The following is a 20,450-nucleotide window of genomic DNA, read 5'->3' as shown; positions in this document are numbered from 1 at the left end:
TATCCGTAGCTAAATTGGCTGAGCTACTGCTTTCTAGAACATCAGATCAGCCTGAATGTGGGCTTTTGAGGCACCTGTGATAACAGGTGCCAGCATCTGAGTCTCTGCTGCTCTGCCACCCATCAGCATTTCTCAGTCTTCTCCCAGGACTTTTCACTTCCAGTTTCCCTTCTCATCTGTGTTGGCTGTGCTGCCTCTCCCTCTTAGCATCTATGGGTACCATACCTCCACCTGAGCTTAATAATCTGGACCACTGTTTATGTCATGACATAAGACATAATTGGTCTACCAATCATGATTGGTCTACCTGTGGCTCTACCCTCCCCTTATTACTATGACGTTTCTCAGTATCTGTGTCTCAGGGTCCCAAGTCCCACTGGAGTGTATATTATTCTTAGGGTGTGCTATTAAGTGGGCTTGCCAGTCACTTAGTGGCTTAGTGGTAAAGAATTCACCTGCCAATGACACAGGAGATGTGAGTTTGATCCCTGGGCCAGGAAGATCCCTGAAGGAGGACATGGCAACCCACACCAGTATTCTTGCCTGGAGAATCCCATGGACAGAGGAGCCTGGTAGTTTTTGGTCCATAGGGTTGCAAAGAGTTGGGTAAGACTGAAGCGACTTAGCACATACTGTGCATGCTATTAAGCACCTAAAATTCCTTTCTAAATGGCTGAGATGCTAGTAGGCCAATGCTGTTTTAGAATTTGAAATAACTGATATGCCATTTCCACAGTATATCTTCATCACATGGAGAATCTGGCCAATTATAATGGAATGTGCTTTAATTAACATAGCCATAGTCAGCTATGGAGGGTTGTGTGTACTGATACCTACTTCCCCTTCCCTTTATGTCATGGATGCTGAAGTGATAACCTTAATGTGGTTTTGGCACACCACCTCAATTGTCTTTGAATGAGGCTCCCTTATAATTCTGCAGTGGCATCTGATCACCCCCTCAATGTACATTAAGACAGTGCTTCTTTCACCTTTGGTTCTCGTAATTAGATGATGAGCGAAAGCTTTAAACATAGCATTTGGCAGAAGTGGGATGGGAGATAAAGCTGCACATGAAGCCTGTTCAAGTCATCAGTTACATGTGTTGAAGTATTAAAATTGTTCATTTATTAGTAGTCATATGTCAATCCCCAGACATATTTTGCCATGCAAAATATGGAACACTCTAGGCTAAACACCACAGAACTGTAGAGATGGACAAGATTGAGAGTGTTTACTGTCTGGGACAAATCAGGCTAACAGACAGAGCAGATCAGAATGATTTGGAAGTTGACTGAGGGGAGAGAGGGGATAGACCTTTTTTTAATTGGGGCACTTGAATCAAGTCTTGAAGGTAGTACAAGATTTTGATAAAGAAGGGAGAAAGGGTGCTGCAACTGAAAGGGTGCTGCTGACTTAACATGAGAAAAATGCTATTTGTAAATTAATTGCTAAAATTTTGTGGTTGACCCAGGTAGTGGCAAGAGTTTCAGGATGGCAGATATGTAGGATTTATGCAACTCTGACCCTGGCAGGGGATAAAAGTTGGGGACAACTTTGGACAGCAAAGCGCCTTCACCAACCTGTCAAGGAGCATAGATTGAATTTTGGGGCTTTGATGCTTCAGATGGGCACTGAGGAGGGGGCAAACACACTAAAACCAGAATTCTAGGAAGATCACCCTTGTGCAGTGTGAAGGAGGGATTAGAGAGTTAAGGAAGCAGGAAAGAAATGGTTAATGGGCTACTTAATAGCTCTGACCAAGATGATGTGAGCAGAAAGTCTATGTGTGCTCATGGCAGATATGAGTGGAGAGCTACATGCATTTTCCTTCTCAGTAATATTGGCGGAATGACCAATACCTTTATTTCTTTTCTTACTGTGTGAGAAGTGTTACTGTCCTGGTCAACTTTTCACCTCTCAGTCTCACTGAGCCCAGGCCACAGAGGGGATGATCAAATTTTTTTTTTTCTGTGCTCTCACTGGTGCTGGGAAGATAAGGTGATATAATCTGTTAGTGTGAAATCATAAATGGAATTCAGATTATTCTTAGGCAGGCCGCTGACTTAATGCTTCTAAGCAATAGCTAGAGTTTACATCCTCATCTTGAGAGGGGAAAAAAAAATGTTCCCTCTGAAGCATGTACTAAAGAGAAAGGCTGAGAGGATTGATTTTTTTCCCAAAGAATCCATAAGTATTTACATAAGTGCAAGTTACAAATCTGTGGCTTGGAGATTATCGAATTTCACTGCTTTTACACTCACAGCATATAAATTTCCAGCAGGCATTTGCTGGTTGTGAATGTTGGGTCTTTGGAGAATTGTCTCCTAGTTTGTTTCCTTTGCTCTTGGCAAACACATCTCTCATGTGCTGTTTTTAATACTGTCACTTATGGGTATGGATTGGTCACTGGCAGCCATGTGACAATGGTCCTTGGCCGAGGGGGCTTCACCATGATGGACTGCCTGCCGGTGGGAGCATTGCACCCTGAACCAAAGTGCGGCTTTTAAAGATCCTTTCAGTGACGCCATCATTCTCTCCAGAAGAGAGCCCTAGATGGTGGTATAGTTCCAAAGTCTTTATGGACTTCTTAGGTAAATGAAAAAACCCCTGAAGATCATGTCCCTTTAGCAGAGAGACACGTCAGCAAGTCTTCATTAAATATGACTGTTGCATTCACCATTTTGCATGTGGACAGACCTCAGCGATTTTATTATTTTTTATTCTCTTTACAGAATTGGGCCTAAGGCATGCTCTTTTCTTGTTTGGCTTGTCAGAACAATCGCTGCCCAGTAAAACTTGTCACTAAGATTCTGAATAGATTTTGGACTAGTCTACTAATCCCATGGGATTAGTATACACCGAATGGCATATTTCTTCAATATACCAGGGACAAGGTCCTCGCCTGTGTCCTGCCTGTGACAGACAGCTAACACACATTTGTGGAATTCGGGAGTACTTGACCTGAAAGTAGTTCACGTCTGTCTTCTTTCAAAATCATTTTAACATTTGTTTTTAAGTTTGAGAAGGTGCTGCACAAAAAATAAACAAAACGAATTTAAAATTCCTTCCAGTGGACCATGCGAGGGTGCCAGAAGAACTTAAGTCTGTAAAAGATGGGCTCTCACACAGAGAAACAAAGGGGCCATTTCTGTCTTGTATCGGGACTCAGCTGAATACAGCTCGGTCGCTTGCAAAGGTGAGATTGGTGATAGGTGGGCTTAAAACTGGGTTTACCGCCAGCCTCAGAACAGACTCTCTGGTCAGCTTGCCTGATTAAAGGTTTAGCCTAGCGTCCACGGCAGTAACTGGTGTGGTCCTGATGAGATGTTTGCAGTGGGAACCCAGCAGAGGGGATGAGGCTTCTCAGCAAGCAGACAGAGAGAATGAATGGTGCCTTTGGATTCTGTGATTCTCAGATTCTGTGCCTTTGGACAGGACTCCAGGCCTGGAAGGGGGACTTAGAAGAGCATGGTCAGACCCTTGCCTCTAGTCACTTGACTGGAAGATGGAACCAATATGGAACCCTTAAGAAGAAATCTAAAGTTGGGAGTCTTGCTCTCTGGGCATATAGAAGCCCAGGTTTTTAACTGGAGTATCAGATTAGGACACATTAGCTGTGAGGCAATAATTCATGTCTTAAATTCAGGCAATCACTCCTTAAAGAACCCCTCCAAGAGATCAGGCTTAGCTTTGGGTCTTGGAGGAAGGCCTGAGACTGTGTTTCATTCATTGTATATCTTCTTGTGTCTAGCAAGATGCCTGACAGTATAGTACTCACTAAGTAATGGATTGCAATATGAGTGGCCTGGGTGGTATTTTAAGAATGTTAAAAAGCAATGAAAGCTTATCTAAAGTTGAATTTAAGTTTACAGTAACATTTAAAAAAAATCCTTTAACTAATATTGAGGTTATGTAATACACAAAATAGGCTGAAAAGAAATGGCTATGTCAAGAACAGGGTCCTGAACTTTCTCTGGAAGCTATGTATTCTGGTGAAAAAAGAAAAAACAAAACAAAATGAAACATGGGCTGTAACTTCAGATAGATCTGGGTTTGAATCTCAACTTCGCTAAATACTAATTACGTGATCATGGCCCATAACTTCACCTCTCTGAGCCCAACTTAATCACCAGTAAAATATGGATACTGTTTCATTCCTGGAAGGGGTGTTGCAGGAATGTAATGTTTTAATATAAGTTAAATACTTAGGTGGTGCCTGAGACCTAGTAGGCCATGGGAATGGCAATTCCCATACAGAGTGCCGAAAGAACTAATTGTGAAGGAGGGAGGCAAAAGGCTTTTAATGCCTTGCTCTGGGATTTGATGACCCTGATGGGCCTCATCCTTGTGCTCCCTGAGTGATGCTATTCTTGCTGATGTAATGGGCTGGGTCAATGTCGTGGAGATCTGATGACAGAACACCCACACCCTGTCACCCTCAGTGCCAAGACGGACCGTACTTGTTGGAGCTGACCCCTCCACAGGAACCAGGCTTTACTCACGTCCTCTTGGAAAATTCAGCCTGTTGCTCTGAAGTGGTCATGTTCTTAGCAAGGGAGCACCTCCCAACCACTTCTGCAAACGCCAGCGCTCTCATCCTTCACCCAGACATCCAGGTTCCTGTTTCATCAGGCAGAATTCATTTACATCTTGACCATTCTTTCTTCTGATTTGGAGGAGTAGGAGAGCACAGGAAGTGAAAATCAGGAAAAGAGGCCTTTTTTCCCTGTTGCCTAGACCCTCAGGAAAGTGAGACTAGGCTGTTGGATTAGAGTCATGTAGCTCTGATGCTTCTCATGGTGAGGTTTTAAGTTTTGGAATTGCGTCATCATGAGATGCATTAAATCCCATCTTCTACACTTTTGCCCTCACCAAAGTCCCTTATTTTTCTTCCAGGTGAAGCAGAGGGCAGGCAGGATACACATTTAGGGGCTGACTCATTCTGCTGAAAATGTGACCAGGCTCTGTGCATGTGGAAAGGTGGGCTGTCACACTGGAAATTGTGGAGTCCAACTTGGGTTTATGCCACCCTCGCCTTTGACTGGCAGTGACTTTGCCCGTCAAGTACAGTTGTCATTGTCTAATGTTTACTATCTAGTATTACATAGTAAACATAATGTTTACTGTGTTCCTAGCATGGAACAGATGCTTCATATATGTTATCTGGTTTAATCCTCACTACAAATCTTATAAAGTATGTGTCACTATCCTCATTTTATACACGAGGCTCAGAGAAGTTGATGAGTGGCATGAATAGAACTTTGAAACCAATGATTCTCCTCCCACTGTGGTTCCTGCCACTGTCATTGTGTCTTCTACAGCCCTTGCCCTTATCAAACCTCACCATCTGACCCTTACAACTGCCCCACTGCATTCATTTATGAAGACATTTGATGTCTCTATAAAATAATTTGTCCTGCTTACTTCACAAAATTGCCTGAGGACTTAGAATTGAGGAACTGCTGAAGGAAAAAAAATTGGAAAAGAACTAAGTCCTTTATAAATGTTAGGAAACTCACTAATATGATATTGTTTTTTAAAATTAATTAATTAATTAATTTTTCTGCCCTGAATATTAGTTGCAGCACACAAGATCTTTGTGGCATCACAAAGGATCTTTCTTTGCTGCGCTCGGACTCTCTAGTTATGGCATGTGGGCTTAGTTGCTCCATGGCATGTAGGAGCTTAGTTCCCCAACCAGGAATTGAACCCACATGCCCTGCATTCCAAGGCAAACTCTTAAACCCTGGACCATCAGGGAAGTCCCACTAATATAAAATTTTATATAAAGGAAATGAAAGTTGGCAGAAGTAGCAGAGATAAATAAAAATGGATAATAGAGAAACAGTTAAAAAGGAAAACTTTACATATGAATATATATGTGCTTATATAGATATCTAATTGCTTCACATGTGTTACTTTATTTATAAAATAACAAGTCAATGAAGTCCATGCAGGTGCAATTATTATCCGTAATTTAGAGATGAGGAAACTGAGGCACAGAAAAGTTCAGTGCATTGCACAAGATCACATTCCTGGTAAGCAGCAGACCTGATCAGCAACAGTCTAACTCTGCAATTTTAACTCTGATTATTTGATGTTCTGCCTTCCAATGGCTTTCACAGAGGTGAGGGCAAGGGGCTAGGAAACCCATGAAAGGGTCTCCCAGCTAATTTTTCAGATGTGGTGTCTATCATGGAAGTGGTGACAGCCAAGGTGATTTTTAAAGGACTCTTGGGAATTGGCAATAAGTAAGACAGGAGGGTTAAGAAGAACAACACCAGGCAGAACCTTATTAAGGAGTCTGTAATTTACCCTAGAGGGCAATGAAGGGTTGTATGCAGGGGAGGACCATGTTCAGCTTTGAGTTTTAGAAATATCATCCAGACAGCCACATGGCCATATGGCAGGATGGGATGATGGGAGAGGATGAAGGCTGTGGAGTTGGACAGACTCAACTGTCAATACCTGTCTGAGTTTATATTTTCTTATCTTAAAAACAAAGAATAATGACAAGATGTACTTAGGAAGGTTACCCTGAGGATGAAATGAGAGCTGTTTTGCCCAGTATGTGCTTCATAGAGGCCAGCAGTGCATACTATGAGCTGCTTCAAGAAAATAGTTAAGGATGAACATGGTTTACCTGGGATGGTGGCCATGGAAATGGAGAAAAGTGGACAGGTTTAAGAGAAGTCGAATTGAGAAGATTTGACCATTAATCAGAGGGGGCTTCCCTAGTGGCTCCACGGGGTTGCAAAGAGTCGGACACGACTGAGCGACTTTCACTTTCCCTAGTGGCTCAGTGGTAAAGAACCTACCTGCAGTGCAGGAGACGCAGGAAATGTAGGTTCTGTCGCTGGGTCAGGAAGATTCCCTGGAGGAGGAAATGCAACCCACTCTAGCATTCTTGTCCAGAGAATCACATGGACAAGGAACCTGGCGGGACACAGTCCATGGGGTTGCAAAGAGCCGGATACGACTGGGTGCCTGACACTGACCATTGATCCGATGTTGTGGTTTAGAGAGGAGAGAAAGAGAGAGCTGTGAGGAGAGAGGTGTCATAGAAAAAGGAGAAGAAAGCGTGAAAAGGGAAGGAGTAGCGGAAGGGGTATCAAAGAGATGTAGAGCCTGTAAAAATACCCAGTGTTAGCAAAGATGTAATCACAGGAGGAGATAGACAAAGGAAATACTCCAGCGAGAAAGAACACTTGTGATTTGATGAGGGAACAATCCACTTATTCGTTCAACCATTGCTTGTTTATGCAGTACCTTTTATACTAGACATCAATCAACAATGCAAGATAGTCTGATTATTGCATTTTTTTGGATGGGCGTTTGTTTTAGCTTTGGTGGTCTTTAAATGTTCATACTTTGAGTTTAGAGTAGAAAATGAGTGATACTTTCCTACATAAATACCTTTTTGTAGTCACAATTTTCCATGAACTCATCATGGTTAGAGTTTAGTAATTAGTGGTGTTTTTTGAATAGTGGATTATGTATATTTCATGTGGACTGATGACTGATAGATGAGGCCACTCTAGAATTTTCTGTGACAGCTCCATTTCCGTGTCATTGTAACACTTTCCTGACAGATGACTTGTAAAATGATTCATTGTGATTGAATGGGTAGGCCTTTTCATTTAAATAAATTAAAAAGCAGAAACTTCTTACGTCAGAAGGTATCCTGATTTTCGGAAGATATGGGCCTTATAGCCTTTTCAGCTTAACTTGTAAATCCATTGCCAGTTTTCAAATTGAACCCACTTGTAGACTTTAAAATGTATATAAAACAGCTTTATTGAGATATAATTCACATATAATAAAACTCCCCCTTTTAAAGTATATAGTTTAGTGTTTTTTCAATATATTCACAGACTTGTGTAACCATCACGCTGCCTAATTTTAGAACATTTCATCACCGTAAAAAGAAACCCTGTGTCCGTTAGCAGTTACTGCATGTTATTCCCTACCTCCCAGCTCCTGGCGACCATGAACCTACTTTCTCTCAATATGGTATTTGCCCATTCTGGATATTTCATGTAGATGGAATCATACAATATGTGGCCTTTTGTGTCTGGGTTCTTTCACTTAGTATATTTTTGAGGTTCATTTATGTTGCAGCATGTATCAGTACTTTCTTCCTTTTTTATGGCCAAATAATATTTAAACATGAGAATAGACAACGTTCTGTTTATCCAGTCATTAGCTGATAGAAATTTAGATCGTTTCCACTTTGTGGTATTACCAAGAATGCTACTGTGAACATTCATGTACAAGCATACAAGTTTCTATGTGGACGTATAGTTTCATTTTTCTTAGGTGTAGACCCAAGAGTGGAACTGCTAAATCATGTGGTAACTCTATGTTTAACATTTTGGGAAACTAGCAAACTATTTTCCAAAGTAGCTGCCTTATTTTATAGGCCCACTGCCAGTGTTTGGGGGTTTGCAGTCTCTCTACCTTACCAACATTTGTTTGTGTCTTTTTGGTTTTAGCTATGCTAGTGGGTATGATGTGATTTCTCACTCTGCTTTTTGTGTTTGTTTGTTTGTTTTTATTTATTTATTTATTAGTTGGAGGCTAATTACTTCACAACATTTCAGTGGGTTTTGTCATACATTGATATGAATCAGCCATAGAGTTACACGTATTCCCCATCCCGATCCCCCCTCCCACCTCCCTCTCCACCCGATTCCTCTGGGTCTTCCCAGTGCACCAGCCCCGAGCACTTGTCTCATGCATCCCACCTGGGCTGGTGATCTGTTTCACCATAGATAGTATACATGCTGTTCTTTCGAAACATCCCACCCTCACCTTCTCCCACAGAGTTCAAAAGTCTGTTCTGTACTTCTGTGTCTCTTTTTCTGTTTTGCATATAGGGTTATCGTTACCATCTTTCTAAATTCCATATATATGTGTTAGTATGCTGTAATGTTCTTTATCTTTCTGGCTTACTTCACTCTGTATAATGGGCTCCAGTTTCATCCATCTCATTTCGGAGAAGGCAATGGCACCCCACTCCAGTACTCTTGCCTGGAAAAGCCCATGGACAGAGGAGCCTGGTAGGCTGCAGTCCACGGGGTTGCTAAGAGTCAGACATGACTGGGCGACCTCACTTTCACCTTTTACTTTCATGCATTGGAGAAGGAAATGGCACCCCACTCCAGTGTTCTTGCCTGGAGAATCCCAGAGATGACGGAGCCTGGTGGGCTGCTGTCTGTGGGGTCGCACAGAGTCGGACACACTGAGGCGACTTAGCAGCAGCAGCAGGGACAAACGATGTTGAACATTTTTTCATGTGTTTTTGCTTCATTTGGATATCTTCTTTAGAGAAATGCATATTCATATCATTTGTCCTCTTTCTAATTCGTTTATCTGTCTTTTTATTGTTGCATTCTAAGTGTTCTTTATGTATTTTGGATACTTGACCCTTATTGAGAATATGACTTGCAAATGTCTTCTCCCATCGTATGGGTTGTGTTCACTTTCTTGATGGTGTCCCTTGAAACACAAAAGTTGTAAATTTTGACAAAGTCCAGTTTATTTTCTGTTTTGTTGCTTATGCTTTTGGTGTCATATCTAAAAATTTATTGTCTAATTCAAGGTCATGAAGATCTATATCTGTGTTTTCTTGTCAGTTTTATAGTTTTAGTTCCTATATTCAGTTTTATGATCCATTTTGAGTTAGGTTTTGTATATGGGGTGAAGTAGGAGTCCAACCTTATTGTTTTCCATGTGAATATCCAGTTGTCCTAGTACCTTTTGTTGAAAAGACTTCTTTCTCTATTGAATGTTTTGATATCCTTCCCGAAAAGCAACTAACCATAAATGTAATGGTTTATTTCTAAACTCTTTATTTCATTGATCTGTGTGTCTTGATTACAGCTGCTTTGTAGTAAGTTCTGAAATCAGGATGTGTGAATCCTTCAGCTTTGTTCTTCTTTTTTCAAGATTGTTTTCGCTACACTGGGTTTCTTGAATTTCCATATGAATTTTAGGATCAACTTGTCAATATTGGCAAAAAAGGCATCTGGGATCATGACTTGAATTGCCATGAAGATGCCATGAAGATAAACTTGCCATTTAACAAGTTTGCAATTCATAAACTTGAAATATCTTTCCATATATTTATTTATCCTTTAATTTCTTTCAATGGTATATTGATGTTTTTAGTATACTCGTCTTGTACCTCTTGTTAAATTTATTACTATTTTATTATTTTGATGCTATTGTAAGTTATATTGTTTTCTTAATTTTATTTTCTGATCAGAGCATACAGAAATACAAATGAGTTTATATATTGACTTGTATCATACAAACTTGTTGAACATGTTTATTAGTTCTAATAGGTTTTTTAAATTGACAGGTTCCTTAATATTTTCTTTATACAAGATTATGTCATCTGTGACTAGAGATCATTTTATTTCTTTCTTTCAAATCTGGATGACTTCAATTTTGCTTTCTTGCCTAAATATCCTGGCTAGACCTCTAGTGAAATAGAAGTGATAAGATCCTATATCATTTTTCTTGATCCTGGGGTAAAATCTTTAATCTTTCACCATCACATATGATATCAGCTATAGGGTTTTGGGGGTAAATTTCCTTTATCATGTTGAGGAAGTCACCCTCTATTCCTAAGTTTTTGAATGTTTTATCATGGAAGAGTTGGATTTTGTCAAATGCTTTTTCTTTGTCTCTGGAGATAATCTTTTTTTTTTTTTTTTTTCTGTTTTTCTGTTAATTTGATGTTATTGTGATTGTTTTTCAGAAGATAAACCAACTTTGCATTTCAGATAAATTCCACTTGGTCATGGTATATAATACTTTTGTATGTTGCTAGATTTGATTGACTTGCATTTTGTTGAGGATTTTTGCATCTATATAAGAAATATTGTTGCATTTTTTTCCCCTTCTTGTGATGTCCTTGTCTGTTTTGGTATCAGGATAATAAGAGCTTCATAGAATAAGTTGGAGAATGTCCCTTTTTCTTTATTTTTTTGGAAGACTTTGAGAAGAGCTGGTGTTAGTTCTTGAAACATTTGGTAAAATTGACCACTGAATCCATGTAAGCTTGAGCTTTTCTTTGTGGAAAGTTTCTGTTTGTTTGTTAAATGACCAGTTTAGTCTCTTTATTTGTTGTAGGTTTAGGCAGATTTTCTATTTTCTTTTGAGTCATCTTTGGTAGTTTGAGTCTTTCTAGGAATTTGTCCATTTCATCTAGGTTATCTAACTTGTTCACATACAGTTTTTTTATAACACATTTACTTTTGCTTCAATTTATTATGACAAAATTAAATTTTTTGAAAATAAGAGCTTCTACAAGACATATCTATGTAGCTCTGGACACAGGCCTGTGATAATAACTATTATAGAGTGCTTACTATGTGCTGGATAGTTTGCTAAGTACTTTATACTTTTACTTTCATGTGTTACAACAACATTTTGAGGTAGGTAGTATGTTATCTGGAAATGGAGGCTCACATTGGTTATGCAATTGGTATGTAGTGGAACTGGTAACTGTACCCAGATAACCTGGACACTTAGAGCAGAATTCTTTAGAAAGAGGTACTGAGTCCCATCCTATCCAAGTGTTAGCTTGGGAGAAGAGGAATTTCAAAGTCAGCTCTTCATATAGAATGTCTTAAGGTCCCAAGTACAGGATGCTGAGTGGAGAGATGTCTAGACTTCTGAAGTTTCAGGAGAGTTCCAGGAACCATGAGACTGTGGTAGGTACTGCAGAGGTAGAGAGTAGGACAGGAGGATGTTTTGAATTTACCCAGATTATTCTCTATAGTCTGCCTTAAGCTTAGGTCTCAGGGTTATGCTAGGAACATGGACTGGGGATACAGCACAGAAGGTTTTGCAGCTTGATCCAGGGCAAAGGGTGCTGGAAAGGTGCTTGATATAGTTTCTTCAGCTTCCAAGGTAAGAGCGCAACCTCCTCCCCATCTTTGGAAACACCCCATAGGGCCTAGAGCTTTCTTGAGTAACACTTGTATAATTGTATCATAAATGTATTTTCAGGAGCCACTGGTGTGTAATTGCCCCAAGGGTAGAATCACTGGCAAATTGGTTGCTCTGCTCTGTTGTAAGAATAGCCTAGAATTTAGGGGCAGAGGGCCCGAATTCAAGTCCTAACTTTGCTTTTCACTCATGGTGTGACCTTAGTCATATTACTTTCCCTGTCTAAATCTCAGTTTCATCATCTGCAAAGTGAGAAAAAAAATACATCTCATAAATCATTCTAAGTTCCAAATTAAATTAATGTATGGAAAGTGGCTTTGTAAACTGTTAAACCTTACAAAAGTTAACGAATGGCTCTTTTTCTCCCCCATATGGAAAAAGCCACTGAATGAATAATCTCTTACTTGAGTGTCCATTTATGTCAGCCTGCTGAGGTCATATGGTGTGGCTTTGAAGTGGAGAAAGTGTGACTGTCAGGTTTTAAAAAGGAAGCAGAGAGACTGTATTTCTCTTGCCTCTCTGCAAAGTAGCAAGCACAGCTGTAAAGGCAATGATTTCACAAAACCTGCAGCACCTTCCTGGGGCAGAAACAGTCAAAATAAGGACAACTGAGAAACCAGACTTGGACAAGTTGGAAAAATGAAATAAAAACAGACCTGGAGGGCATAAAAAGCAACTGCATTGATAAAAAGCATTCTTAAAATAAATAGGTTCTTATGTTTCTTTTGTGGCCTTTCTAGAAAATTCCATCTAGTTATTACCTGATCACTTTTATCTTAAGTGTATGACTGAAAAACAAGAGCTCTGAGGTTTTTAGCTTGGTACTTTGTTAAAATTGAGAATGATGATGTTTCTCAAGATAATGTCATATCTAGTATCTGTTATGGCTACTATGGTTCACCAATGATTTTGGGAAAGTTTCAATCAGGCTCAAAAGAAAAAAGCAGTTAGGATGGAGAAAAGACGGCTGGTATTGGGGTTGGCAGATGATACGTTTGTGTTTGGTTCCTGGACCTTTTCTCTTAGCTGGGTCCTTGGGGAAGTTGTTTTTCTCAGATTTTCTCATCTGTAAAGTAGGGAGAATAAAATACTTTTTCAGTAAGGTTGTGATGAAGACTAAATAAACAGCAATAAATATTTGTTGCCTTCCCTGCCTTCTTTTTGATTTAGCTTTTCGTATTGTAAGACCGACATCACTTACTGAGAAAACATTTCCAAACCAGTTTTTCTGTCTCATTCTAAATGTGTCTCAAGTGTCTGACTTTTCTTCATCTGGAATTCTGAGAGCTGCCCTTCCAGGGTGGTCAAACAACATCTCTCTGGTCTATTGACTTCTCCAGAGAATTCTGAAATCCTCTGAGTCTCTAGGTCAAGGCCTTGCAAATCTAGGCTCTGATCTAGGAGAATTCATGGTCACAGTAGTTCTAGGCATGAGAACATGATTAAGCAGTCCTCAGACAGAGACCACTATATCTGCTAGGGTCGCTGTGGGAACAGATGGCACTCTCTGGGGGATAATGAAAGGAAGTGTAGTGAGGGGACTACTTCACAGCTGTGGGCAGGCTACCAGGGAACCTGGAGGGGCCAGGGGGCCAAGGGAAGAACCCACAGAGGAGGCCTTGGCTCTGGGAAGGGGCTGCCTGCCATATGTGGAGAACACCATCACCGCCACCCAAACCCCAGAAGAGAGGCAACGCCGTGAGTGGGCCCTTGACTCCTCTCCTGTTCCTCCCTCCAGTTAAGAAGATTTGGGGGCAGTTGGCAAAGGGTGGCCTTCTAGGACACAGGGTGGGGGTGCAGAGAATGGATCTGGAGGGGGAGAGGAAGAGAAGAACCGTCTTCTCAGTGAGGGAGGGTCCTTAGGGCTGATGCTGGCATTATGCAGATTGACTCCAGTCCTGGAACCATGGGCAAGGGTAGCACACACAAGTACAACCTTTTATCCCACCCCCACCCCCTTTTTTCCCCCTGTCCTTTTACACATCTAGAAAGGAAAAGATTTAATACTATCCAGGTTTGAATCTGAGAAATCCTGTCTTCTGCTTCCTTGCATTCTTGGCCACAACTCTGGCAGTACATAGTTCAGATGCAGCGCCTGTTTTCCAAGACCTCTTTGAGAATTTATGAAAATGGGTTACTGCTCCTGGTAACACTTGCAATTTTTTATTTTCCTACTGTAGACAGACGAGGAATTGCTCTTGTGGGCTAATATGAAGTGTATAGAAGTCACCCTAGATCACATCAGCAGCCTACCTGCCCATCAGCCAGAATTTCCCACATTGCCGACTTTTGGGGGCCACTGTGTTGAAGTTACTGCAGAGGTTCCTTAGGATTGATGGCAGAGAAAAGCTGCTCATGTGAAGTTGGTCAGGCTGCATCCTAGGAAGGAGGTTGGGTTAAAGCAGGAACATCTTAAAGGCCAGCACCACAAGCAACTTGGAGCTGTTTGGTCCTCCTAAGAGAAGTAGGGAGTGGCAGGCAGTCTTGATTGGCCCGAAGATATTTGAAACTCTGCCACGTGAAAAAAAAGATTATACTTCAGGATGGGCCCCTGGGATGGGATGAGCCCAGTAACTGCAAGTTACTGGGAGATGGAGTTTTGATCCCTAGGATGAGGAAGCCCTTAAACCATGAGAACATATGAAGATTGGCAGGTGGCCTTATGCGGTCATTACATGCTTCTGCAAGGAACAGTTTGATTCAAAGGTCAGAACTCAAGAAGCTGTGGCAGAGAGTAGATCTGGGCATAGAGCCTGGGAACAGAGTGACACAGTGTCCGGTGCCCTGAACAGAAGTCATGAGTGTCTGAGCAGCAGATCTTACCTTAGAATAGACATGAGGTTCTGAACTGCTGTGGCTGATAAGCTAAGGGCACGGGGTGCTAAGCTCATTTCTGGGATGGATTTTATTTGTCTCAGGTTGCTTCAGAGGCCTGAATTGAGACCTATGTGCTGACGCTGCTCAACATCTTAAAGATGGTGTCTAATCCTTCATGGGAGCATGGTCACCATCACTGCAGGTCCTCCATCTGCATCTGGTTGGTGAGTTCTTTGGAATGTTGTTAGATGGAATCAAGCATGACTTGTGTAGTTGGACAAGATAAGCTTGATCTTATTAGATGAGGATGAGAGTAAGCTTTGATTGGGTCTCGGATTAGAGACAAGGAGGATGGGGTCTTACTTGTCTGAGGCAAGGGCAGATCTGCCTAACCAATCTGTAATTTATTAGGCTTCTGGTAAAAATTGTGTTTGATATGTAATGCCTGACTTGAGGGGCTTTCCAGGTGGCTCAGTGGAAAGAATCTGCCTGCCAATGACACAGGTTTGATCCCTGGGTCAGGAAGATCCCCTGGGGGAGGAAATGGCAACTCCCTCCAGTACTCTTGCCTGGAGAATCCCATGGACAGAAGAGACTGATGGGATACAGTCCATGGGGTTGAAAATAGTCAGACATGGCTTAGCGACTAGGCACGCACACACCAACAATCTGAGTCCCTCTTGTGCTTGCCATGCGGTGTGACTACATACATCAACAAACACACATGGAGATTTACTGAATTCTGTTCTACCCTGGAGGAATAACAAAAAGAATGAAGACAAAGAAAATTCTCATTGGAGAAATTAACTTAGGCAATTAAGTTGGCTGGGTAGTCCTGAAATTATAGCTTGTGTTTAATATATGGAAACAAATAAGGAATTAGGACTTTGATTTTTCCTTGTCACATAAACATAACAAGTTTATACATGAATAAAAATTAATGTCTGTGCCAATGAGTGATACTAAAATGCCATGCTATTCTTGCTTGTTATTTTTGTCACCATAAAATAAACCATATTTACATGATTATGTAACCATATGCTTTTCAGAAGTTTTAGATTTAGATTTCATAATAGTAATGAGAACTGGCAGTTACATAGCATTTACCATGTGCCAGGCACTGTTCCAAATTGTTTACATATGTTAACTCCTTTAATCCTCATATACTCTTATATCCATATAAGGAAAGTGCCATTATTATAAAATATGAGGAAATTGAGGCACAGAGAGGTTAAGTGACTTATCTAAGGTCATGCAGATAATTAATGAAAGAAAATATTTGAAGCCAAATACTCTTAAGCACTACAGAGTACTATGGAGCTATGATTTATTAATAGTCACTATTTGCCTCATTCAGTCTTTACCAGAGTGCTGTATGAAAAGAATTGTTTTGTTCATCTAACAAGTTAATAAACCCTAAAATTTAGGGATGCTTAGAAATTTGCTGAGGATGGAACTTGCCTGCAAAAGTCAAGGCAAATTCATGGACTCTTAGAGTTTTCTTGATGAACTTTCAATGGATAAATTTTCTGTACATTTGAAATAATCAACTCTGTAAAAATGAAACCAAACCAAAATAAATCTGACCTATTGAGAAACTAAAATTGTATTTGATGCACTTTCTCTATCTTAATGAAAATGATCTTTTCTAAAAAAGTATTTTTATTGAGTTTACATCGATTTATAATACTACATAAGTTCAAGTGAGCACCATATGTATTTCTACTTCTATATATGCTATAGCATGCTTACCACCAAATTTTTAGTTTTCATCTGTCTCCATACAGTTGACCCTCTTTACTCCTTTTGCTCTACCTCTGCCCCTTCCCCTCTGGTAACAACTACTCTATTCTCAGTATCTATGTGTTTGTTTTTGCTTGGTTTGGTTTGTTTATTTTATTTATTTATTTTGTATTCTACATATTAGTGAAATCTTACAGTATTTGTCTTTCTGTACCTGACTTATTCCAGTTAGGATAAAGCCCTCAAGGTCCATCCATGTGGTTGCAAATGGTGAGATATCATCTTTTATGCATGAGTGTATTCCATTTTGTGTGTATGCATATTTGTATGTATATGTATCACTAGGTATGTGTATGTATAAATCTATATATATATATTTATCTATCTCACATCTTTATTTATTCATTGATTGACACTTAGGCTGTTTCCTTATCTTAGCTATTGTAAATAATGCTTCAATGAGCATAGGGGTGCATATATCTTTTTGAATTAGTGTTTTCATATTCGTTGGGTAAGTACCCAGAAGTGGAGTTTTTGAATCATATGGTAGTTCTTAATTTTTTGAGGAATCTCCATACTATTTTCCATAGTGGCTGTACTAATTTACTTTCCCACCAACAATGTATAAGGATTCCATTTTCTCCATATCCTTACCAACCCTTGTATTTCTTGCCCTTTTGGCAATAGTCATTCTAGCAGGTATGGGGTGGTAACTCTGTGGTTTTGATTTGCATTTCCCTAATAATTAGTGGTGTTAAACACCTTTTCATGTGCCTGTTGGTCATATGTATGTCTTCTTTGGAAAAATATCTTTTCATCTTTGACAGTTTTTAATTGGGTTGTTTTTTGTTGTTCAGTTGTATGAAGTCATAATATGTTTTGAATATTTATTAACAAAACCTTATCTGATATGTGATTTTCAAATATTTTCTTCCATTCAGTAGGTTGTCTTTTCATTTTGTTGATAGTGTCCTTCGCTGTGCAGATGCTTTTTAGTTTTATGTAGCCCCACTTGTTATTTTTGCTTCAGAAATGTTCTTTCAGTCCACCTTTTTCTCTATCACATTACCCTCTTTCTCTCTCTCAATGAACTTTCTAAAATGTGCAGCTGTTTTTCTTGGTCACTTCCTTGATTTGTGAGCTGATGGTGTTCCCTTACTTTCTGTAGTGTTTGCTTACTTTCTTTTTTATTCTCCATGAGAACCAGGACCTCATCTATCTCCTTTCCTACTCTTTCCCTCATGCTTACCTACTGATGTCCTCCAGAGACATTGGCTGGAAGACTGACAAGTCTTCTGAAGGCAGACAGAGAATATAAGGGAAGAAAGTGACTCTTCAGTCCCCTTAAAACCTGAACCCTGCACTGGGCTTGGATGAGTGAGATCTGTGCTCAAAGCAACCAGCCCCAGGACAGGAATCTGAGGTCAGCAGATTAGTGAAGACACAGGCAACTGTCCACCGCTAGGAAAGGCCTCGAGCCTGGCTTATTTGGCCAGATGTTCTTGGGAGTGTCTCGTTGTCACCTCTGGGTCCTTGACCGTGGCCTGTGACTTTGTACTTTGAAGATTTCTGATGAGTGTTGTGGGGTGTGCCTTAAAGTGGCTTGTGTGCACTGTGGAATTTGGCTCCTGAAAGCCTCATTTTAGGGCTTCCCTAGTGACTCAGCAGGAGAAGGCAATGGCAACCCACTCCAGTACTCTTGCCTGGAAAAATCCCATTGACGGAGGAGCCTGGTAGGCTGCAGTCCATGGGGTCCCTAAGAGTAGGACACGACTGAGCGACTTCACTTTCACTTTTCAGTTTCATGCACTGGAGAAGGAAATGGCAACCCACTCCAGTGTTCTTGCCTGGAGAATCCCAGGGATGGCGGAGCCTGGTGGGCTGCCATCTATGGGGTCACATAGAGTCGGACATGACTAAAGCAACTTAGCAGCAGCAGCAGTGACTCAGCTGGTAAAGAACCCCCTTGTCAATGCAGGAGGCATAAGAGATGCGAGTTTGATCTTGGGTTGAGAAGATCCCCTACAGGAGGGAATGGCTACCCACTCCACTATTCTTGCCTGTGAAATCCCAGGGACAGAAGAGCCTGGAGGGCTACAGTCCATGGGGTCCACCCAGTCCATGGGGTCACAAAGAGTCAGACAGGACTGAGTGACTAACACTTTCGCATTCAGTCTCATTTTTAAGGGATTATCTAAAGCCTGGTTTTGTTGTTGTTTTGCTTTCCTTTTCTTATCTTAGCTCACTGAATTGCCTGGGATATCAAGATACCACCTTGACTCACTGTCCAGCACTGACATGGAGCAATTTCTCTCATTCTGAGAGAAATCTCAGAGGTCTGCTGGGTTTTAAGGGGCTGGGGGATGAGGCTCTGTGGAGAGAAGCTCTCTCGTCTGCTACTCCTTTTTAAGCTTTCTTTGCGTGTTATTAGCAAGAGAAGCCTTGCAGTGATAGCTTAGATGTGAGTACTGGTCTGGGTAAGAAATCTTGAGAATCAGTGAGCTTGGACTTTGGGTACTTGCTCGTGAATCCTGACCTCAGTTTCCGCAGGTGTTGACAGGTAACTATTGGTTTCCAGTGAGAGAGGGGGAGCCTTAATCTCACCATGTGTGGGATGTGCCCCGTGGGGCCGTGTTTTGTAGGCAGTGAAGTTAAGGCTTGCCCAAAAAAATAACATGTTTTCCTTGCCTGGTGCTTGAGGTGTTTGCCCGGTGACTGGCTGATTGGCGGTTAGGGAAGAGAGGAGACATTGGTTAACTTGGGTGTCCGGAAGATTTGTGTATGTGTGTTTGTGTAAGTGGTTGTTTCTGTTTCTTTGGAAACAGTAGAGGACAGATGGAGAAATAACAAAGATATTACTACTTTCAACTTGTGTTTGAGTTCCTTGAAGCATCTTACCAACATTAGCTTGATGTCATTATTTAAATAATCCCATCACTTCAAGAGTACCAGGAATCTTTTGATGTGGGTGTCATAAAGGTGGATAGGAAAACTGAAGATTTTGGAAACTACTGAGAATTTTGCCATCCTAACTCATATTTGAACAGCTTTATCTGGTTGTATTTCCTACAGAGGCACTTAGTGGAGAAGATAAATCAAAGCTGTATCTCATCAAGGTTTTCTTTCAGCCTTGATGCAAAATGCTTTCCTGAGATTAAAAATGGTTGACAATTTAGGATGTGGTGGTACATGGAAGAGATATTTTCATTAAGTAAAATTCTCACTACTCTCAAGCATTAAGAAAAAAAAAAAACCCTCAAAATTTTTCAGTCTTTCCTTACATACTGACCTTTCTGCTAGTATGAGGCTGGAGCCAGTTGGAGGGCCAGTGATCTGCTTTCAGGGACAGAGGTCTAATCATCTTGAACAACCCAGTGTCCTGGGTTAGGAAGTGTTTCTATTATTGAGATGTCATCTCCCCATTTTCCCAAGTGGTTGAATTGACTAGATTTTTGATTTGTGCTGTGACTTTTTTTTCCTACATCTGACTCTTGCTGCCTTATTCAAAGTTCAGTTCAGTTCAGTCACTCAGTCGTGTCTGACTCTTTGCGACCCCATGGACTGCAGCACACCAGGCTTCCTTGTCATTAACCCCCGAAGCTTGCTCAAACTCATGTCCATAGAGTCAGTGATGCCATCCAACCATCTCATCCTCTGTCGTCACCTTCTCCTCCTGCCTTCAATCTTTCCCAGCATCAGAATCTTTTCCAATGAGTCAGTTCTTTGCATCAGGTGGCTAAAGTATTGGAGTTTCAGCTTCAGCATCAGTCCTTCCAATGAATATTCAGGACTGATTTCCTTTAGGATTGACTGGTTGGATCTCTTTGCCATCTAAAGTATTTTTATTAAATATCACCTGGGATATTTTGGGAATTAAAAAAAAGAGAGAAGAAAAGAAAAAATAAGAAGAGCAAAACAAGAATAGG

General features: G+C 40.7%; 1 protein-coding gene across 3 annotated transcripts in view; it reads left to right on the top strand.

Moving 5' to 3' along the window:
- CREB5 (cAMP responsive element binding protein 5) overlaps positions 1 to 20,450 on the top strand; it is a 430,941-nt gene that overhangs the window by 44,041 nt on the left and 366,450 nt on the right. For 2 of the 3 annotated variants that reach the window (XM_043872728.1, XM_043872727.1), the window contains exon 1: positions 14,883 to 15,005. The exons of the other annotated variant lie outside the window; for it this stretch is intronic. In XM_043872728.1, coding sequence (XP_043728663.1) covers positions 14,940 to 15,005 — 66 coding nt within the window. In that variant the 5' untranslated portion in view covers positions 14,883 to 14,939. Of the gene's footprint in view, positions 1 to 14,882; positions 15,006 to 20,450 lie in introns of those variants that run through there. 3 annotated transcript variants of the gene reach the window in all.

The sequence above is a fragment of the Cervus elaphus genome, chromosome 18 (genome assembly GCF_910594005.1).
Source record: "Cervus elaphus chromosome 18, mCerEla1.1, whole genome shotgun sequence".
NCBI classification, from domain to species: domain Eukaryota; kingdom Metazoa; phylum Chordata; class Mammalia; order Artiodactyla; family Cervidae; genus Cervus; species Cervus elaphus.
This window is presented reverse-complemented; position numbering and strand designations above follow the sequence as displayed.